The sequence below is a fragment of the Pseudophryne corroboree genome, chromosome 9, assembly GCF_028390025.1.
Source record: "Pseudophryne corroboree isolate aPseCor3 chromosome 9, aPseCor3.hap2, whole genome shotgun sequence".
Taxonomy (NCBI): domain Eukaryota; kingdom Metazoa; phylum Chordata; class Amphibia; order Anura; family Myobatrachidae; genus Pseudophryne; species Pseudophryne corroboree.
Window position 1 is genome coordinate 57,229,429 of NC_086452.1, and position 17,353 is coordinate 57,246,781.

General features: G+C 49.0%; 1 protein-coding gene across 6 annotated transcripts in view; it reads left to right on the plus strand.

Annotated features, from left to right (window-relative positions):
• Nucleotides 1-17,353, plus strand: part of IPO13 (importin 13) — a 131,905-nt gene that overhangs the window by 70,177 nt on the left and 44,375 nt on the right. For all 6 annotated transcript variants that reach the window (XM_063939372.1, XM_063939367.1, XM_063939369.1 and 3 more), the window contains one exon: nucleotides 11,707-11,827. In XM_063939372.1, the coding sequence (XP_063795442.1) occupies nucleotides 11,707-11,827 (121 nt within the window). The remainder of the gene's footprint in view (nucleotides 1-11,706; nucleotides 11,828-17,353) is intronic.

Below are 17,353 nucleotides of genomic sequence, written 5' to 3' on the forward strand. Positions count from 1 at the left end.
CAGGGGCAAACACGTTTGCAAAATTCTACAAAATTGATACCCTGGCTGTGGAGGACCTTGAGTTCTCTCATTCGGTGCTGCAGAGTCATCCGCACTCTCCCGCCCGTTTGGGAGCTTTGGTATAATCCCCATGGTCCTTACGGAGTTCCCAGCATCCACTAGGACGTCAGAGAAAATAAGATTTTACTCACCGGTAAATCTATTTCTCGTAGTCCGTAGTGGATGCTGGGCGCCCATCCCTAGTGCGGATTGTCTGCAATACTTGTACAAAGTTATTGTTACAAAAATCGGGTTGTTATGGCGAGCCATCTGTTCAGAGGCTCCATTTGTAATCATACTGTTAACCGGGGTTCCTATCACGAGTTATATGGTGTGATTGGTGTGGCTGGTATGAGTCTTACCCGGGATTCAAAATCCTTCCTTATTGTGTCAGCTCTTCCGGGCACAGTGTCCTAACTGAGGCTTGGAGGAGGGTCATAGGCGGAGGAGCCAGTGCACACCAGATAGTCCTAAATCTTTCTTTAGATGTGCCCAGTCTCCTGCGGAGCCGTCTATTCCCCTTGGTCCTTACGGAGTTCCCAGCATCCACTACGGACTACGAGAAATAGATTTACCGGTGAGTAAAATCTTATTATTACATATTGATGAGGACCCTATTACACCTGAAACGAGGGTCCTTATTTACAAGGAAAAGAGCCGCTCAGTTGCTTTTCCTCCATGTTTTGAACTAAATGACCTCTTTGATGGCATTTGGTACAACCCTGATAAAAAATTCCTAACCGGATCAAGGTGGCGTACCCCTTTCCCGCGGCTGATAGGGAAAAGTGGGAAACACCACCCAGAGTTGACAAGGCCCTAGCGCGCTTGTCTAAACGGGTAGCCCTCCCTGCGGCTCAGTCGACGACCCTCAAGGAGCCGGCTGATCGTAAGCAGGAGGCTACTTTGAAAGCTATTTTTACAACCACGGGGACGCAGCTTAGGCCTCTTATTGCGTCAGCGTGGGTAAGTAGCGCTATTGAAAAATGGGCTGAAAGTTTGTCTTCTGATTTGGATAATCTTGATAGGGATAGCATCCTAGTGATGCTTGGTTATATCAGGGACGCGGCTGCGTACTTGAAAGAGACTGCAAGTGATGCTGGCCTCCTGTGTGCTAAGGCTAATGCTATGTCACTTGCGGCTAGGCGAGCGCTTTGGACTCACCAGTGGAATGCTGATGCCGATTCCAAGAAAAATATAGAGTCCCTTCCATTTAAGGGAGGTGAACTTTTTGGGGATGGCCTTACTGATTTGGTATCGGCGGCCACCACGGGTAAAGTCAACCTATTTACCTTATGTTCCTGCGCAACAAAAGAAACCACACTATCAAATGCAGTCCTTTCGGCCCAACAAGTATAAAAGAGTCCGAGGTAATTTCTTCCTTGCTACCAGAGGTAGAGGAAGGGGCAAAAGAACACCCGCCTCCTCGGGTTCCCAGGAGCAGAAGTCCTCCCCGGCTTCTGCCAAATCCACCGCATGGCGCCGGGTCTCCCCTACAGGAGACTGCACCGGTGGGGGCACGTATAAAGCTCTTCAGTCAGGTCTGGGTTCGCTCGGACCTAGACCCTTGGGTGTTGCAAATTGTGACCCAAGGGTACAAACTGGAGTTTCAAGACGTTCCCCCTCGCCGTTTTTTCAAATCGACCTTACCAGCTTCGCTTCCAGACAGAGTTCTAGTCTGTGGAGCAATACAAAAATTGTGTCAAAATCAGGTTGTGGTCCCGGTTCCCCTGGCACAGCAAGGGGAGGGCTTTTATTCAAGCCTGTTTGTGGTACCAAAGCCGGATGGCTCGGTAAGACCAATCCTCAACCTGAAATCTCTAAATTTTTTCCTGAAGAAATTCAAATTCAAGATGGAGTCTCTCAGAGCGGTGATCTCCAGTGTGGAGGAGGGGGAATTCATGGTATCATTGGAAAAAAAGGATGCATACCTTCATGTCCCCATCTATCCCCCTCATCAAAGGTACCTCAGGTTTGCAATCCAGGATACTCATTACCAGTTTCAGACGTTGCCGTTTGGCCTGTCCACGGCTCCGAGGATTTTCACAAAAGTCATGGTAGAGATGATGGTTCTCCTCCGCAAGCGAGGAGTTACAATTATCCCATACTTGGACGATCTCATGATAAAGGCGAGATCCTAGTGACCACGGATGCAAGTCTCCAAGGTTGGGGAGCAGTCACACAAGGGGTGACCTTCCAAGGAAGATGGTCAGGTCCAGAGACTCATCTTCACATAAACGTTCTGGAGCTAAGGGCCATTTACAACGGCCTTCTGCAAGCGGAGCATCTTCTTCGAAACCGGCCTGTCCTGATCCAGTCGGACAATGTGACAGCAGTAGCATACATAAACCGCCAAGGCGGCACAAAGAGCAGGACAGCCATGGCAGAAGCCACAAAGATTCTCCGCTGGGCAGAGACACATACAAGCGCTCTGTCAGCAATATTCCTTCCGGGGGTGGACAACTGGGAAGCAGACTTCCTCAGCAGACACGATCTACATCCAGGAGAGTGGAGCCTCCAACAAGAGGTCTTCACACTAGTGACAAGTCTTTGGGGGGTTCCCCACATAGATATGATGGCGTCTCGCCTCAACAGAAAACTTCTGAAGTATTGTTCCAGGTCCAGGGACCCTCAGGTGGCGGCAGTTGATGCACTGACGTCACCTTGGGTGTTTCCGTCGGTATACATTTTCCCTCCGCTTCCTCTCATCCCAAAGGTTCTGAAAATTCTAAGAAAAACAAAGATTCCAGCGCTCCTTGTAGTTCTAGACTGGCCAAGGAGAATTTGGTACCCGGATCTTCAGGCGTTACTGGTCGAAGATCCCTTGCCTCTTCCTCTTCGCGAGGATCTGCTACGACAGGGGCCGTTCGTCTATCAGGACTTACAGCGGCTACGTTTGACGGCATGGCGGTTGAACGCCAGATTTTAGGCCGAAAGGGTATTCCCAGTGAAGTCATCCCTACCCTTATTCTTGCTAGGAAGGGTGTGACGTCAAAGTACTATCACCGTATTTGGAGGAAATTTGTTTCCTGGTGCGAGTCCAAGAAAGCTCCTGTGGAGAAGTTTGACCTTGGACGGTTTCTCCATTTTCTACAAAATGGAGTGGATGCGGGCCTTAAATTAGGCTCCATTAAGGTGCAGATTTCTGCCTTGTCAATTTTCTTTCAGAAACAATTGGCCTCATTTCCTGAGGTGCAGACCTTTTGTAAAAGGGGTCCTGCACATCCAACCTCCCTTTGTGCCCTCTGTGGCACCTTAATGAGGTATTGACATTCCTTCAATCACATTGGTTTGAACCTTTACGTAAAGTGGAATTGAAATTCCTCACTTGGAAGGTTGTCATTTTGTTGGCATTGGCATCCGCAAGGCGGGTGTCTGAGTTAGTGGCCTTGTCTCACAAGAGCCCTTATTTGATCTTCTATGAAGATAGAGCAGAGTTGAGAACTCGGCAACAATTTCTGCCGAAGGTGGTTTCCTCTTTTCATATTAACCAACCTATTGTGGTGCCAGTGGCTACTGGCGCTTTGGCTGAGGAAAAGTCTCTAGATGTGGTCAGAGCTTTGAAAATTTATGTCGCCAGAACGGCTCCAGTTAGGAAAACAGAGTCTCTGTTTGTCCTGTATGCTCCCAATAAGATTGGGTATCCTGCTTCCAAGCAGACCATTGCCCGCTGGAAATGTCAAACGATTCAGCAGGCTCATTCCACGGCAGGTTTGCCGTTGCCGAAATCGGTGAAGGCCCATTCCACTAGGAAGGTGGGCTCGTCCTGGGCGGCTGCCCGGGGTGTCTCGGCATTACAACTTTGCCGAGCTTCCACTTGGTCGGGGTCAAACACGTTTGCTAAATTTTACAAGTTTGATACCTTGGCCGATGAGGACCTTAAGTTTGGTCAATCGGTGCTGCAGAGTCATCCGCACTCTCCCGCCCGCTATAGAGCTTTGGTATAAACCCCATGGTTCTTTTGGTGTCCCCAACATCCTCTAGGACGAAATAGAAAATAGGATTTTAATACCTACCGGTAAATCCTTTTCTATAAGTCCGTAGAGGATGTTGGGCGCCCGTCCCAGTGCGTACTGTATCTGCAGTTTAGTTCTGGTTACACACAGGTTGTGTTATGGTTTCTTCAGCTTGTTGCTGAATTTTGTTCATGTCCGTTGGCATGTGTTCAGTTGAATGCCATGTTATTCGGCAGGTTTATGGCGTGAGCTGGTATAATGCTCACCTTGTTTGTTAATTCCTTTCCTCGAAATGTCCGTCTCTCCGGGCACAGTTCCAAACTGAGTCTGGGGAGGGATATAGAGGGAGGAGCCAGGTCACGCCCCTTTGAAAGTCTTAAAGTGCCCATGTCCCCTGCGGATCCCGTCTATACCCCATGGTTCTTTTGGTGTCCCCAACATCCTCTACGGACTCATAGAAAATGATTTACCGGTAGGTATTAAAATCCTATTTTCTTTTAGCAATTTCCATTGTAGGAAGGATTTCCGAGTTAAGTCTTGCAGATCCTCATATATAATTTGTTATGAAGGCAGGTTGATTATTCGAATAAAGCCGTTGGTTCATCCAGAGCTAATATCTAGAAATAAGGACATGGTTGTTCCTGAACTGCCTTCAAACAAGTGTTCTATCCCTTAAGATCTATTTGAACAAACAATTGCCAGATGTGTATCCTCTGTTTCATTGGAGCAGGCACTCCTATTACAGAACATGGAACCTCCTATGGGTTCAGTGCTGTTGCATCTAAGGATAACAATTTAGAACAAAAGGTTTTGCAATATGCAACTTTAAAATATCCCTTCCATAGGAGAATACATGGGAACTCCCCATGGTTCCAGAGTACGCCAATGGTAATGGGGAAAAATGTTTGTACTTACAGTAAATCCTTTTCTCTATCGTCCTAGTGGATGCTGGGGTTCCTGAAAGGACCATGGGGAATTGCGGCTCCGCAGGAGACAGGGCACAAAAGTAAAGCTTTCCGATCAGGTGGTGTGCACTGGCTCCTCCCCCTATGACCCTCCTCCAAGCCAGTTAGATTTTTGTGCCCGGCCGAGAAGGGTGCAATCTAGGTGGCTCTCCTAAAGAGCTGCTTAGAGAAAGTTTAGCTTAGGTTTTTTATTTTACAGTGAGTCCTGCTGGCAACAGGATCACTGCAACGAGGGACTTAGGGGAGAAGAAGTGAACTCACCTGCGTGCAGGATGGATTGGCTTCTTGGCTACTGGACATCAGCTCCAGAGGGACGATCACAGGTACAGCCTGGATGGTCACCGGAGCCTCGCCGCCGGCCCCCTTGCAGATGCTGAAACATGAAGAGGTCCAGAATCGGCGGCAGAAGACTCCTCAGTCTTCTAAAGGTAGCGCACAGCACTGCAGCTGTGCGCCATTTTCCTCTCAGCACACTTCACACGGCAGTCACTGAGGGTGCAGGGCGCTGGGAGGGGAGCGCCCTGGGAGGCAAATGAAAACCTATTTGGCTAAAAAATACCTCACATATAGCCTCCGGGGGCTATATGGAGATATTTAACCCCTGCCAGAATACACTAAAGAGCGGGAGACGAGCCCGCCGGAAAAGGGGCGGGGCCTATCTCCTCAGCACACAGCGCCATTTTCCTTACACAGCTCCGCTGGTCAGGACGGCTCCCAGGTCTCTCCCCTGCACTGCACTACAGAAACAGGGTAAAACAAGAGAGGGGGGGCAAAATAGTGGCAAAAATTATATTATAAAAGCAGCTATACAGGGAGCACTTATTATAAGGCTATCCCTGTCATATATAGTGCTTTTGGTGTGTGCTGGCAAACTCTCCCTCTGTCTCCCCAAAGGGCTAGTGGGGTCCTGTCTTCGTTAAGAGCATTCCCTGTGTGTCTGCTGTGTGTCGGTACGTGTGTGTCGACATGTATGAGGACGATATTGGTGTGGAGGCGGAGCAATTGCCAAATATGGGGATGTCACCTCCTAGGGGGTCGACACCAGAATGGATGCCTTTATTTATGGAATTACGGGATAGTGTCAACACGCTAAAGCAGTCGTTTGACGACATGAGACGGCCGGACAATCAGTTAGTGCCTGTCCAGGCGCCTCAAACACCGTCAGGGGCTGTAAAACGCCCTTTGCCTCAGTCGGTCGACACAGACCCAGACACAGGCACTGATTCCAGTGGCGACGGTGACGAATCAACCGTATTTTCCAGTAGGGCCACACGTTATATGATTTTGGCAATGAAGGAGGCGTTACATTTAGCTGATACTACAGGTACCACTAAACAGGGTATTATGTGGGGTGTGAAAAAACTACCTATAGTTTTTCCTGAATCAGAAGAACTAAATGATGTATGTGATGAAGCGTGGGTTGCCCCCGATAAAAAGATGCTAATTTCAAAGAAGTTATTAGCTTTATACCCTTTCCCGTCAGAGGTTAGGGCGCGCTGGGAAACACCTCCTAGGGTGGATAAGGCGCTCACACGCTTATCTAAACAAGTGGCGTTACCCTCTCCTGAGACGGCCGCACTTAAAGATCCAGCAGATAGGAGGATGGAAAATATCCAAAAAAGTATATACACACATACAGGTGTTATACTACGACCAGCTATAGCGACAGCCTGGATGTGCAGTGCTGGAGTAGCTTGGTCAGAGTCCCTGATTGAAAATATTGATACCCTGGATAGGGACAATGTTTTACTGTCTTTAGAGCAAATAAAGGATGCATTTCTTTATATGCGTGATGCACAGAGGGATATCTGCACACTGGCATCACGGGTAAGTGCTATGTCCATTTCGGCCAGAAGAAGTTTATGGACGCGACAGTGGTCAGGCGATGCGGACTCAAAACGGCATATGGAAGTTTTGCCGTATAAAGGGGAGGAGTTATTTGGAGTCGGTCTATCAGATTTGGTGGCCACGGCTACAGCCGGGAAATCCACCTTTTTACCTCAAGCTACTCCCCAACAGAAAAAGACACCGACTTTTCAACCGCAGCCCTTTCGTTCCTTTAAAAGCAAGAGAGCAAAGGGATATTCATATCTGCCACGAGGCAGAGGAAAGGGGAAGAGACACCAACAGGCAGCTCCTTCCCAGGAACAGAAGCCCTCCCCCGCTTCTACAAAAGCCTCAGCATGACGCTGGGGCTTCTCAAGCGGACTCGGGGGCGGTGGGCGGTCGTCTCAAGAATTTCAGCGCGCAGTGGGCTCACTCGCAGGTAGATCCCTGGATCCTGCAGATAATATCTCAGGGGTACAGGTTGGAACTAGAGACAGATCCGCCTCGCCGTTTCCTGAAGTCTGCTTTACCAACGTCCCCCTCCGAAAGGGAGACGGTTTTGGAAGCCATTCACAAGCTGTACTCTCAGCAGGTGATAGTCAAGGTACCTCTTCTACAACAGGGAAAGGGGTATTATTCCACTCTATTTGTGGTACCGAAGCCGGACGGCTCGGTAAGACCTATTCTAAATCTGAAGTCCTTGAACCTGTACATAAAGAAGTTCAAGTTCAAAATGGAGTCACTCAGAGCAGTGATAGCGAACCTGGAAGAAGGGGACTTTATGGTGTCCTTGGACATCAAGGATGCGTACCTCCACGTTCCAATTTACCCCTCACACCAGGGGTACCTCAGGTTCGTTGTACAAAACTGTCACTATCAGTTTCAGACGCTGCCGTTCGGATTGTCCACGGCACCTCGGGTCTTTACAAAGGTAATGGCCGAGATGATGATTCTTCTTCGAAGAAAAGGCGTATTAATTATCCCATACTTGGACGATCTCCTAATAAGGGCAAGGTCCAGAGAACAGCTAGAGAGGGGATTAGCACTATCTCAAGAAGTGCTAAAACAGCACGGCTGGATTCTGAATATTCCAAAATCCCAGTTAATGCCGACAACTCGTCTGCTGTTCCTAGGGATGATTCTGGACACGGTTCAGAAAAAGGTTTTTCTCCCGGAGGAAAAAGCCAAGGAGTTATCCGAGCTTGTCAGGAACCTCCTAAAACCAGGAAAGGTGTCTGTACATCAATGCACAAGAGTCCTGGGAAAAATGGTGGCTTCTTACGAAGCAATTCCATTCGGCAGATTCCATGCACGAATTTTCCAGAGGGATCTGTTGGACAAATGGTCAGGGTCGCATCTTCAGATGCACCAGCGGATAACCCTGTCTCCAAGGACAAGGGTATCTCTTCTGTGGTGGTTGCAGAGTGCTCATCTATTGGAGGGCCGCAGATTCGGCATACAGGATTGGATCCTGGTGACCACGGACGCCAGCCTGAGAGGCTGGGGAGCAGTCACACAAGGAAGAAACTTCCAGGGAGTGTGGACGAGCCTGGAAACGTCTCTTCACATAAACATTCTGAAACTAAGAGCAATCTACAATGCTCTAAGCCAGGCAGAACCTCTGCTTCAAGGAAAACCGGTGTTGATCCAGTCGGACAACATCACGGCAGTCGCCCATGTAAACAGACAGGGCGGCACAAGAAGCAGGAGTGCAATGGCAGAAGCTGCAAGGATTCTTCGCTGGGCAGAGAATCATGTGATAGCACTGTCAGCAGTGTTCATCCCGGGAGTGGACAACTGGGAAGCAGACTTCCTCAGCAGACACGACCTTCACCCGGGAGAGTGGGGACTTCATCCGGAAGTCTTCCACATGCTGGTAACCCGTTGGGAAAGACCAATGGTGGACATGATGGCGTCTCGCCTCAACAAAAAACTGGACAGGTATTGCGCCAGGTCAAGAGATCCGCAGGCAATAGCTGTGGACGCGCTGGTAACGCCTTGGGTGTACCAGTCGGTGTATGTGTTTCCTCCTCTGCCTCTCATACCAAAAGTATTGAGAATTATACGGCAAAGAGGCGTAAGAACGATACTAGTGGTTCCGGATTGGCCAAGAAGGACTTGGTACCCGGAACTTCAAGAGATGATCACGGAAGATCCGTGGCCTCTATCTCTAAGGAGGGACTTGCTGCAGCAGGGTCCCTGTCTGTTTCAAGACTTACCGCGGCTGCGTTTGACGGCATGGCGGTTGAACGCCGGATCCTAAAGGAAAAAGGCATGCCGGAAGAAGTCATTCCTACTTTGATTAAAGCAAGGAAGGAAGTAACCGTGCAACACTATCACCGCATTTGGCGAAGATATGTTGCGTGGTGCGAGGATCGGAGTGCTCCGACGGAGGAATTTCAACTGGGTCGATTCCTACATTTCCTGCAATCAGGATTGTCTATGGGTCTCAAATTGGGATCTATTAAGGTTCAAATTTCGGCCCTGTCGATTTTCTTTCAAAAAGAATTGGCTTCAGTTCCTGAAGTCCAGACTTTTGTTAAGGGAGTGCTGCATATACAGCCTCCTGTGGTGCCTCCAGTGGCACCGTGGGATCTCAATGTGGTTTTGGAATTTCTAAAATCTCATTGGTTTGAACCACTAAAAAAGGTGGATTTAAAATATCTCACATGGAAAGTGACCATGTTACTAGCCCTGGCTTCGGCCAGGAGAGTGTCAGAACTGGCAGCTTTATCTTACAAAAGCCCATATCTGATTTTCCATTCGGACAGGGCAGAACTGCGGACTCGTCCGCATTTTCTCCCTAAGGTGGTGTCAGCATTTCATCTGAACCAGCCTATTGTAGTGCCTGCGGCTACAAGTGACTTGGAGGACTCCAAGTTACTGGACGTTGTCAGAGCATTAAAAATATATATTGCAAGGACAGCTGGAGTCAGAAAATCTGACTCGTTGTTTATATTGTATGCACCCAACAAGATGGGTGCTCCTGCGTCTAAGCAGACGATTGCTCGTTGGATCTGTAGCACAATCCAACTTGCACATTCTGTGGCAGGCCTGCCACAGCCTAAATCTGTAAATGCCCACTCCACAAGGAAGGTGGGCTCATCTTGGGCGGCTGCCCGAGGGGTCTCGGCATTACAACTTTGCCGAGCAGCTACGTGGTCAGGGGAGAACACGTTTGTAAAATTTTACAAATTTGATACTCTGGCTAAGGAGGACCTGGAGTTCTCTCATTCGGTGCTGCAGAGTCATCCGCACTCTCCCGCCCGTTTGGGAGCTTTGGTATAATCCCCATGGTCCTTTCAGGAACCCCAGCATCCACTAGGACGATAGAGAAAATAAGAATTTACTTACCGATAATTCTATTTCTCGGAGTCCGTAGTGGATGCTGGGCGCCCATCCCAAGTGCGGATTATCTGCAATAATTGTACATAGTTATTGTTAACTAATTCGGGTTATTGTTTAGGAAGCCATCTTTCAGAGGCTCCTCTGTTATCATACTGTTAACTGGGTTTGATCACAAGTTGTACGGTGTGATTGGTGTGGCTGGTATGAGTCTTACCCGGGATTCAAAATTCCTCCCTTATTGTGTACGCTCGTCCGGGCACAGTACCTAACTGGCTTGGAGGAGGGTCATAGGGGGAGGAGCCAGTGCACACCACCTGATCGGAAAGCTTTACTTTTGTGCCCTGTCTCCTGCGGAGCCGCTATTCCCCATGGTCCTTTCAGGAACCCCAGCATCCACTACGGACTCCGAGAAATAGAATTATCGGTAAGTAAATTCTTATTTTCTCATAGATCATTGGGGAACAATGTATTATGTTCTGACTTTGTTTTTTAGTTTGACATGTTATCTGTGGTTGAAGGACATTATCTGATTTGTTTGTTCTCTTCCTCTTCTAATTTTTTTTATTTTATTTCACCTGCTTTATGTCTGTAGTGGTCAAATAACTGCTTGGTTTCTGGTTAGGGGACATAGAGGTGTAGGAGCTCAAGCTTCTTCTTAAAGTATCTGAACCCTTGCCCACACCTATATACTACAGTTATATGTTTCCAGTTCCCCCCAATGGACTACAAGAGAAGCATTTTCAAAAATACCCTCTCTTCTTTTTTACCGCCATGCACTATGTTGTTTTATCGATCCTCTGGACTAAGTAACTGAAATTTATGGTAATCTGAGATGCACAGTAAGGCAAACTAATCTTTTTGTTCTTATATTGTTGTAAAATAAATCTTTCTCAATGAAGCCAATTTAAAATAAATAAATTAGTCATGGAGAATCTGTGTGGCTGGGGTTGGTATTGATATCCCGGCGCCGATATCCTAACCACCGGCAGCGTTGCAAGTGCAAAAGAGCCCCCTGCAGGGCACGCTATGCGCGCCACGCTATTTATTTTCCCTCCAGGGGTGTCATGGACACCCCAAGAAGGAGGATAGTTGTCGGTATTTCGGCGGTCAGGATCCCGGCACCGGTATGCTGAGCGCCCCGGGATCCTGACAGCTGGAATATCGAATGCATCCTGTATGGCTGTTACAGTGATATATACAGTACTTGTCTGTTATTCCTCTTGTTGCTGGGTCACAAACACCCATCAAACACACTAAGACAGGAACGTGAAGGGATCATTGATTCCAATATTAAATGGACATTCAGCCTTCACAAGAGATTGCAGAATCTAAGGCTGGATCATACGCGGCACTTCTCGTTCTGGTCGACATTTCTGTTTCCTAATAATCTTCTGTACTTTGAAGGTCCATTCAGCATAGGGATCAGTGGAATCTATATTCTGCCTATTACTGTTTTGTTCTCCACAAGTTGAATTGGTAACTTTTTATGGAGAAACGGCACTTGTGTGGCCGAGCCTTTTATACTGTCAGATTGGCAGATGTGAAATAATCCCTTGTTTAATCCTCCCTTGCAGAGTGGACATCTCTGACACGCTCATGTACGTGTATGAAATGCTGGGTGCTGAGCTGCTCAGTAACTTGTATGATAAACTTGGACGCCTCCTGACTTCTTCGGAGCACCCCCCTTCGTGGCAGGTACGTTTTTAAGATCTCTGGGTCAGAGCGGACTTGGGGCTTAATTCAGACCTGGTCGGTGCTGTGCTGTCTTAGCCCTGCGATTGCCTCTGTCTGATTGACAGTCAGAGGTGGTCGCTGGGCGGGAGGCAAGCGTGCCCGAACTGTGCGGGGACGGGCCGCAGCGGCTGCATGTGACGTCACGCAGCCGTTGCGGCCCATCCACAGCACAGCGACGGGTAGCTCCCTGCCAGCGGGCAGGAGCTGCACTGCCAGGGAGCTACCCTTCACGTACAAAAGCATTGCCGCTGTGCGATGCTTTTGTACTTGTGCGACGGGTTAGGGCCTGACATGCGGGGCGGACTAGCCCTGTGCTGGGCTTCCCCCCACATGTCAGTGTGCCTGATCGTAAAAGTAGCACATCTATGATCTGGTCTGAATTAGGCCCCTGGCTTGATAACACCATATGGGGAAATTGTAATTGCTATGTTTATTGTAGACATTCTGGTAACAAACCTGCGTCAGTGTGTTTAGAGTTCAGAGAAAATGTCGCCTTGTGCAAGGAGTGTCATAAACGTACTAAATAAAATAGTCATCCATGTAACATAGTAACATAGTTGCTGAGGTTGAAAAAAGATAATTTGTCCATCGAGTTCAGCCTGTTAGTGATCTCCTACACTGTGATATTTTTAAGGCTAGTTTTAACTGTGGTGAATTCTTGGCCGTTATGTCAACTACTTTTCTCTGACGTCCTAAGTGGATGCTGGGACTCCGTAAGGACCATGGGGAATAGCGGCTCCGCAGGAGACTGGGCACAACTAAAGAAAGCTTTAGGACTACCTGGTGTGCACTGGCTCCTCCCACTATGACCCTCCTCCAGACCTCAGTTAGAATCTTGTGCCCGGCTGAGCTGGATGCACACTAGGGGCTCTCCTGAGCTCCTAGAAAAGAAAGTATACTTTTAGGTTTTTTTATTTTCAGTGAGATCTGCTGGCAACAGACTCACTGCTACGAGGGACTAAGGGGAGAAGAAGCGAACCTACCTGCTTGCAGCTAGCTTGGGCTTCTTAGGCTACTGGACACCATTAGCTCCAGAGGGATCAAACACAGGGCCGACCTCAATCGTCCGGTCCCGGAGCCGCGCCGCCGTCCCCCTTACAGAGCCAGAAGCAAGAAGATGGTCCTGAAAATCGGCGGCAGAAGACTTCGGTCTTCAACAAGGTAGCGCACAGCACTGCAGCTGTGCGCCATTGCTCCTCATGCACACCTCACACTCCGGTCACTGATGGGTGCAGGGCGCTGGGGGGGGGGCGCCCTGAGCAGCAATATTAACACCTTGGCTGGCAAAAAAATCACAATATATAGTCCTAGAGGCTATATATGTGAAAAATACCCCTGCCAGAGATCCATAAAAAAGCGGGAGAAAGTCAGCCGAAAAAGGGGCGGGGCTATCTCCCTCAGCACACTGGCGCCATTTTCTCTTCACAGTGCAGTTGGAAGACAGCTCCCCAGGCTCTCCCCTGTAGTTTTCAGGCTCAAAGGGTTAAAAAGAGAGGGGGGGCACTAAATTTAGGCGCAGAATTGTGTATTATAGCAGCTATAAGGGGAAAATCACTGTGGGTAGTGTGAATCACTGTATTATATAGCGCTTTGGTGTGTGCTGGCATACTCTCTCTCTGTCTCCCCAAAGGACTTTGTGGGGTCCTGTCCTCAGTCAAAGCATTCCCTGTGTGTGTGCGGTGTGTCGGTACGGCTGTGTCGACATGTTTGATGAGGAAGGTTACGTGGAGGCTGAGCAGGAGCCGATAAATGTGATGTCGCCCCCTGTGGGGCCGACACCAGAGTGGATGGATAGGTGGAAGGTATTAACCGACAGTGTCAACTCCTTACATAAAAGGCTGGATGACGTAACAGCTGTGGGACAGCCGGCTTCTCAGCCCGCGCCTGCCCAGGCGTCTCAAAGGCCATCAGGGGCTCAAAAAACGCCCGCTACCTCAGATGGCAGACACAGATGTCGACACGGAGTCTGACTCCAGTGTCGACGAGGTTGAGACATATACACAATCCACTAGGAACATCCGTTGCATGATCTCGGCAATGAAAAATGTGTTACACATTTCTGACATTAACCCAAGTACCACAAAAAAAAGGGGTTTTATGTTTGGGGAGAAAAAGCAGCCAGTGTTTTGTTCCCCCATCAGATGAGTGAATGAAGTCTGTGAAGAAGCGTGGGTTCCCCCGATAAGAAACTGGTAATTTCTAAAAAAGTTACTGATGGCGTACCCTTTCCCGCAAGAGGATAGGTCACGTTGGGAGATATCCCCTAGGGTGGATAAGGCGCTCACACGTTTGTCAAAAAAGGTGGCACTGCCGTCTTAGGATACGGCCACTTTGAAGGAGCCTGCTGATAAAAAGCAGGAGGCTATTCTGAAGTCTGTATATACACACTCAGGTACTATACTGAGACCTGCAATTGCCTCAGCATGGATAGTGCTGCTGCACTGTTACCCTGTCAGGACAGGGATACTATTTTGCTAACCATAGAGCATATTAAAGACGTAGTCTTATATATGAGGGATGCACAGAGGGATATTTGCCGGCTGGCATCCAGAATTAATGCAATGTCCATTCTGCCAGGTGGGTATTAGGGACCCGGCAGTGGACAGGTGATGCTGACTTTAAAAGGCACATCTGCCTTATAAGGGTGAGGAATTGTTGGGGATGGTCTCTCGGACCTCATATCCACAGCAACAGCTGGGAAGAAATTTTTTTACCTCAGGTTTCCTCACAGCCTAAGAAAGCACGGCTTCAGAAAAGCAAGCGGGTCAAAGGCGCTTCCTTTCTGCACAGAGACAAGGGAAGAGGGAAAAAGCTGCACCAGACAGCCAGTTCCCAGGATCAAAAATCTTCCCCCGCTTCCTCTGAGTCCACCGCATGACGCTGGGGCTCCACAGGTGGAGCCAGGTGCGGTGGGGGCGCGTCTCGGGAACTTCAGCGACCAGTGGGCTCGCTCACAGGTGGATCCCTGGGTTCTGCAAGTAGTATCACAGGGTTACAAGCTGGAGTTCGAGGCGACTCCCCCTCGCCGTTACCTCAAATCAGCCTTGCCTGCTGCCCTCGGAGAAAAGGGAGGTAGTACTGGCGGCAATTCACAAGCTGTACTTCCAGCAGGTGATAATCAGGGTACCCCTCCTTCAACAAGGCCGGGGTTACTATTCCACAATGTTTGTGGTACCGAAACCAGACGGTTCGGTGAGACCCATTCTAAAAGTGAAATCCTTGAACACTTATATACGAAGGTTCAAGTTCAAAATGGAATCGCTCAGGGCGGTTATTGCAAGCCTGGACGAAGGGGATTACATGGTATCACTGGACATCAAGTCCCCATTTACCCTTACCCTCCTCACCAGGAGTACCTCAAAATTGTGGTACAGGACTGTCATTACCAATTCCAGACGTTGCCGTTGGTCTGTCCCCGGCACCGAGGGTATTTACCAAGGTAATGACCGAAATGATGATACTCCTTCAAAAAAAGGGAGTTATAATTATCCCTACTTGGACGATCTCCTTATAAAGGCGAGGTCCTGGGAGCTGTTGTTGGTCGGAGTAGCACTATCTCGGGAAGTGCTACAACAGCACGGCTGGATTCTGAATATTCCAAAGTCGCAGCTGGTTCCTACGACGCGTCTACTGTTCCTGGGTATGGTTCTGGACACAGAACAGGAAAAAGTGTTTCTCCCGGAGGAGAAGGCCAAGGAGTTGTCATCTCTAGTCAGAGTCCTCCTAAAACAAATACAGGTGTCGGTGCATCAATGCACGCGAGTCCTGGGAAAGATGGTAGCTTCTTACAAAGAAATTCCATTCGGCAGGTTCCATGCAAGGATCTTCCAGGGGGATCTGTTGGACAAGTAGTCCGGGTCGCATCTTCAGATGCATCGGCTGATAACCCTGTCTCCAAGGACCAGGGTGTCGCTGTTGTGGTGGCTGCAGAGTGCTCATCTTCTAGAGGGCCGCAGATTCGGCATACAGGACTGGGTCCTGGTGACCACGGATGCCAGCCTTCGAGGCTGGGGGGCAGTCACACAGGGAAGAAACTTCCAAGGACTATGGTCGAGTCAGGAGACTTCCCTACACATAAATATTCTGGAACTAAGGGCCATTTACAATGCCCTAAGTTAGGCTAGACCCCTGCTTCAACACCAGCCGGTGCTGATCCAGTCAGACAACATCACGGCGGTCGCCCATGTATACCAACAGGGCGGCACAAGAAGCAGGATGGCGATGGCAGAAGCCACAAGGATTTTCCGATGGGCGGAAAATCATGTGTTAGCACTGTCAGCAGTGTTCATTTCCGGAGTGGACAACTGGGAAGCAGACTTTCTCAGCTGGCACGACTTCCACCCGGGAGAGTGGGGATTTCATCCAGAAGTCTTCCAAATGATTGTACACCATTGGGAGAGGCCACAGGTGGACATGATGGCGTCCCGCCTCAACAAAAAGCTAAAAAGATATTGCGCCAGGTCAAGGGACCCTCAGGCGATAGCTGTGGACGCTCTGGTGACACCGTGGGTGTACCAGTCGGTTTATGTGTTCCCTCCTCTTCCTCTCATACCCAAGGTACTGAGGATAATAAGAAAAAGAGGAGTAAGAACTATACTCATTGTTCCGGATTGGCCAAGAAGAGCTTGGTACCCGGAACTTCAAGAACTGATCTCAGAGGACCCATGGCCTCTGCCGCTCAGACAAGACCTGCTGCAGCAGGGGCCCTGTCTGTTCCAAGACTTACCGCGGCTGCGTTTGACGGCATGGCGGTTGAACGCCGGATCCTGAAGGAAAAGGGCATTCCGGAGGAAGTCATCCCTACGCTGATTAAAGCTAGGAAAGAAGTGACCGCAAATGGCGAAAATATGTTGCGTGGTGTGAGGCCAGGAAGGCCCCAACGGAGGAATTTCAGCTGGGCCGTTTTCTGCACTTCCTACAGTCAGGGGTGACTATGGGCCTAAAATTGGGTTCCATTAAGGTCCAGATTTCGGCTCTGTCGATTTTCTTCCAAAATAGAACTGGCTTCACTGCCTGAAGTTCAGACATTTGTTAAGGGAGTGCTGCATATTCAGCCCCCTTTTGTGCCTCCAGTGGCACCTTGGGATCTCAACGTGGTGTTGGATTTCCTAAAGTCGCATTGGTTTGAGCCACTTAAAACCGTGGATTTGAAATATCTCACGTGGAAAGTGGTCATGCTGTTGGCCTTGGCTTCGGCCAGGGGTGTGTCAGAATTGGCGGCTTTGTCATGTAAAAGCCCTTATCTGATTTTCCATATGGATAGGGCAGAATTGAGGACTCGTTCCCAGTTTCTCCCTAAGGTGGTATCAGCTTTTCATTTGAACCAACCTATTGTAGTGCCTGCGGCTACTAAAGACTTGGAGGATTCCAAGTTGTTGGACGTAGTCAGGGCCCTAAAAAATTATGTTCCAGGACAGCTAGTGTCAGGAAAACTGACTCGCTATTTATCCTGTATGCATCCAACAAGCTGGGTGCTCCTGCTTCAAA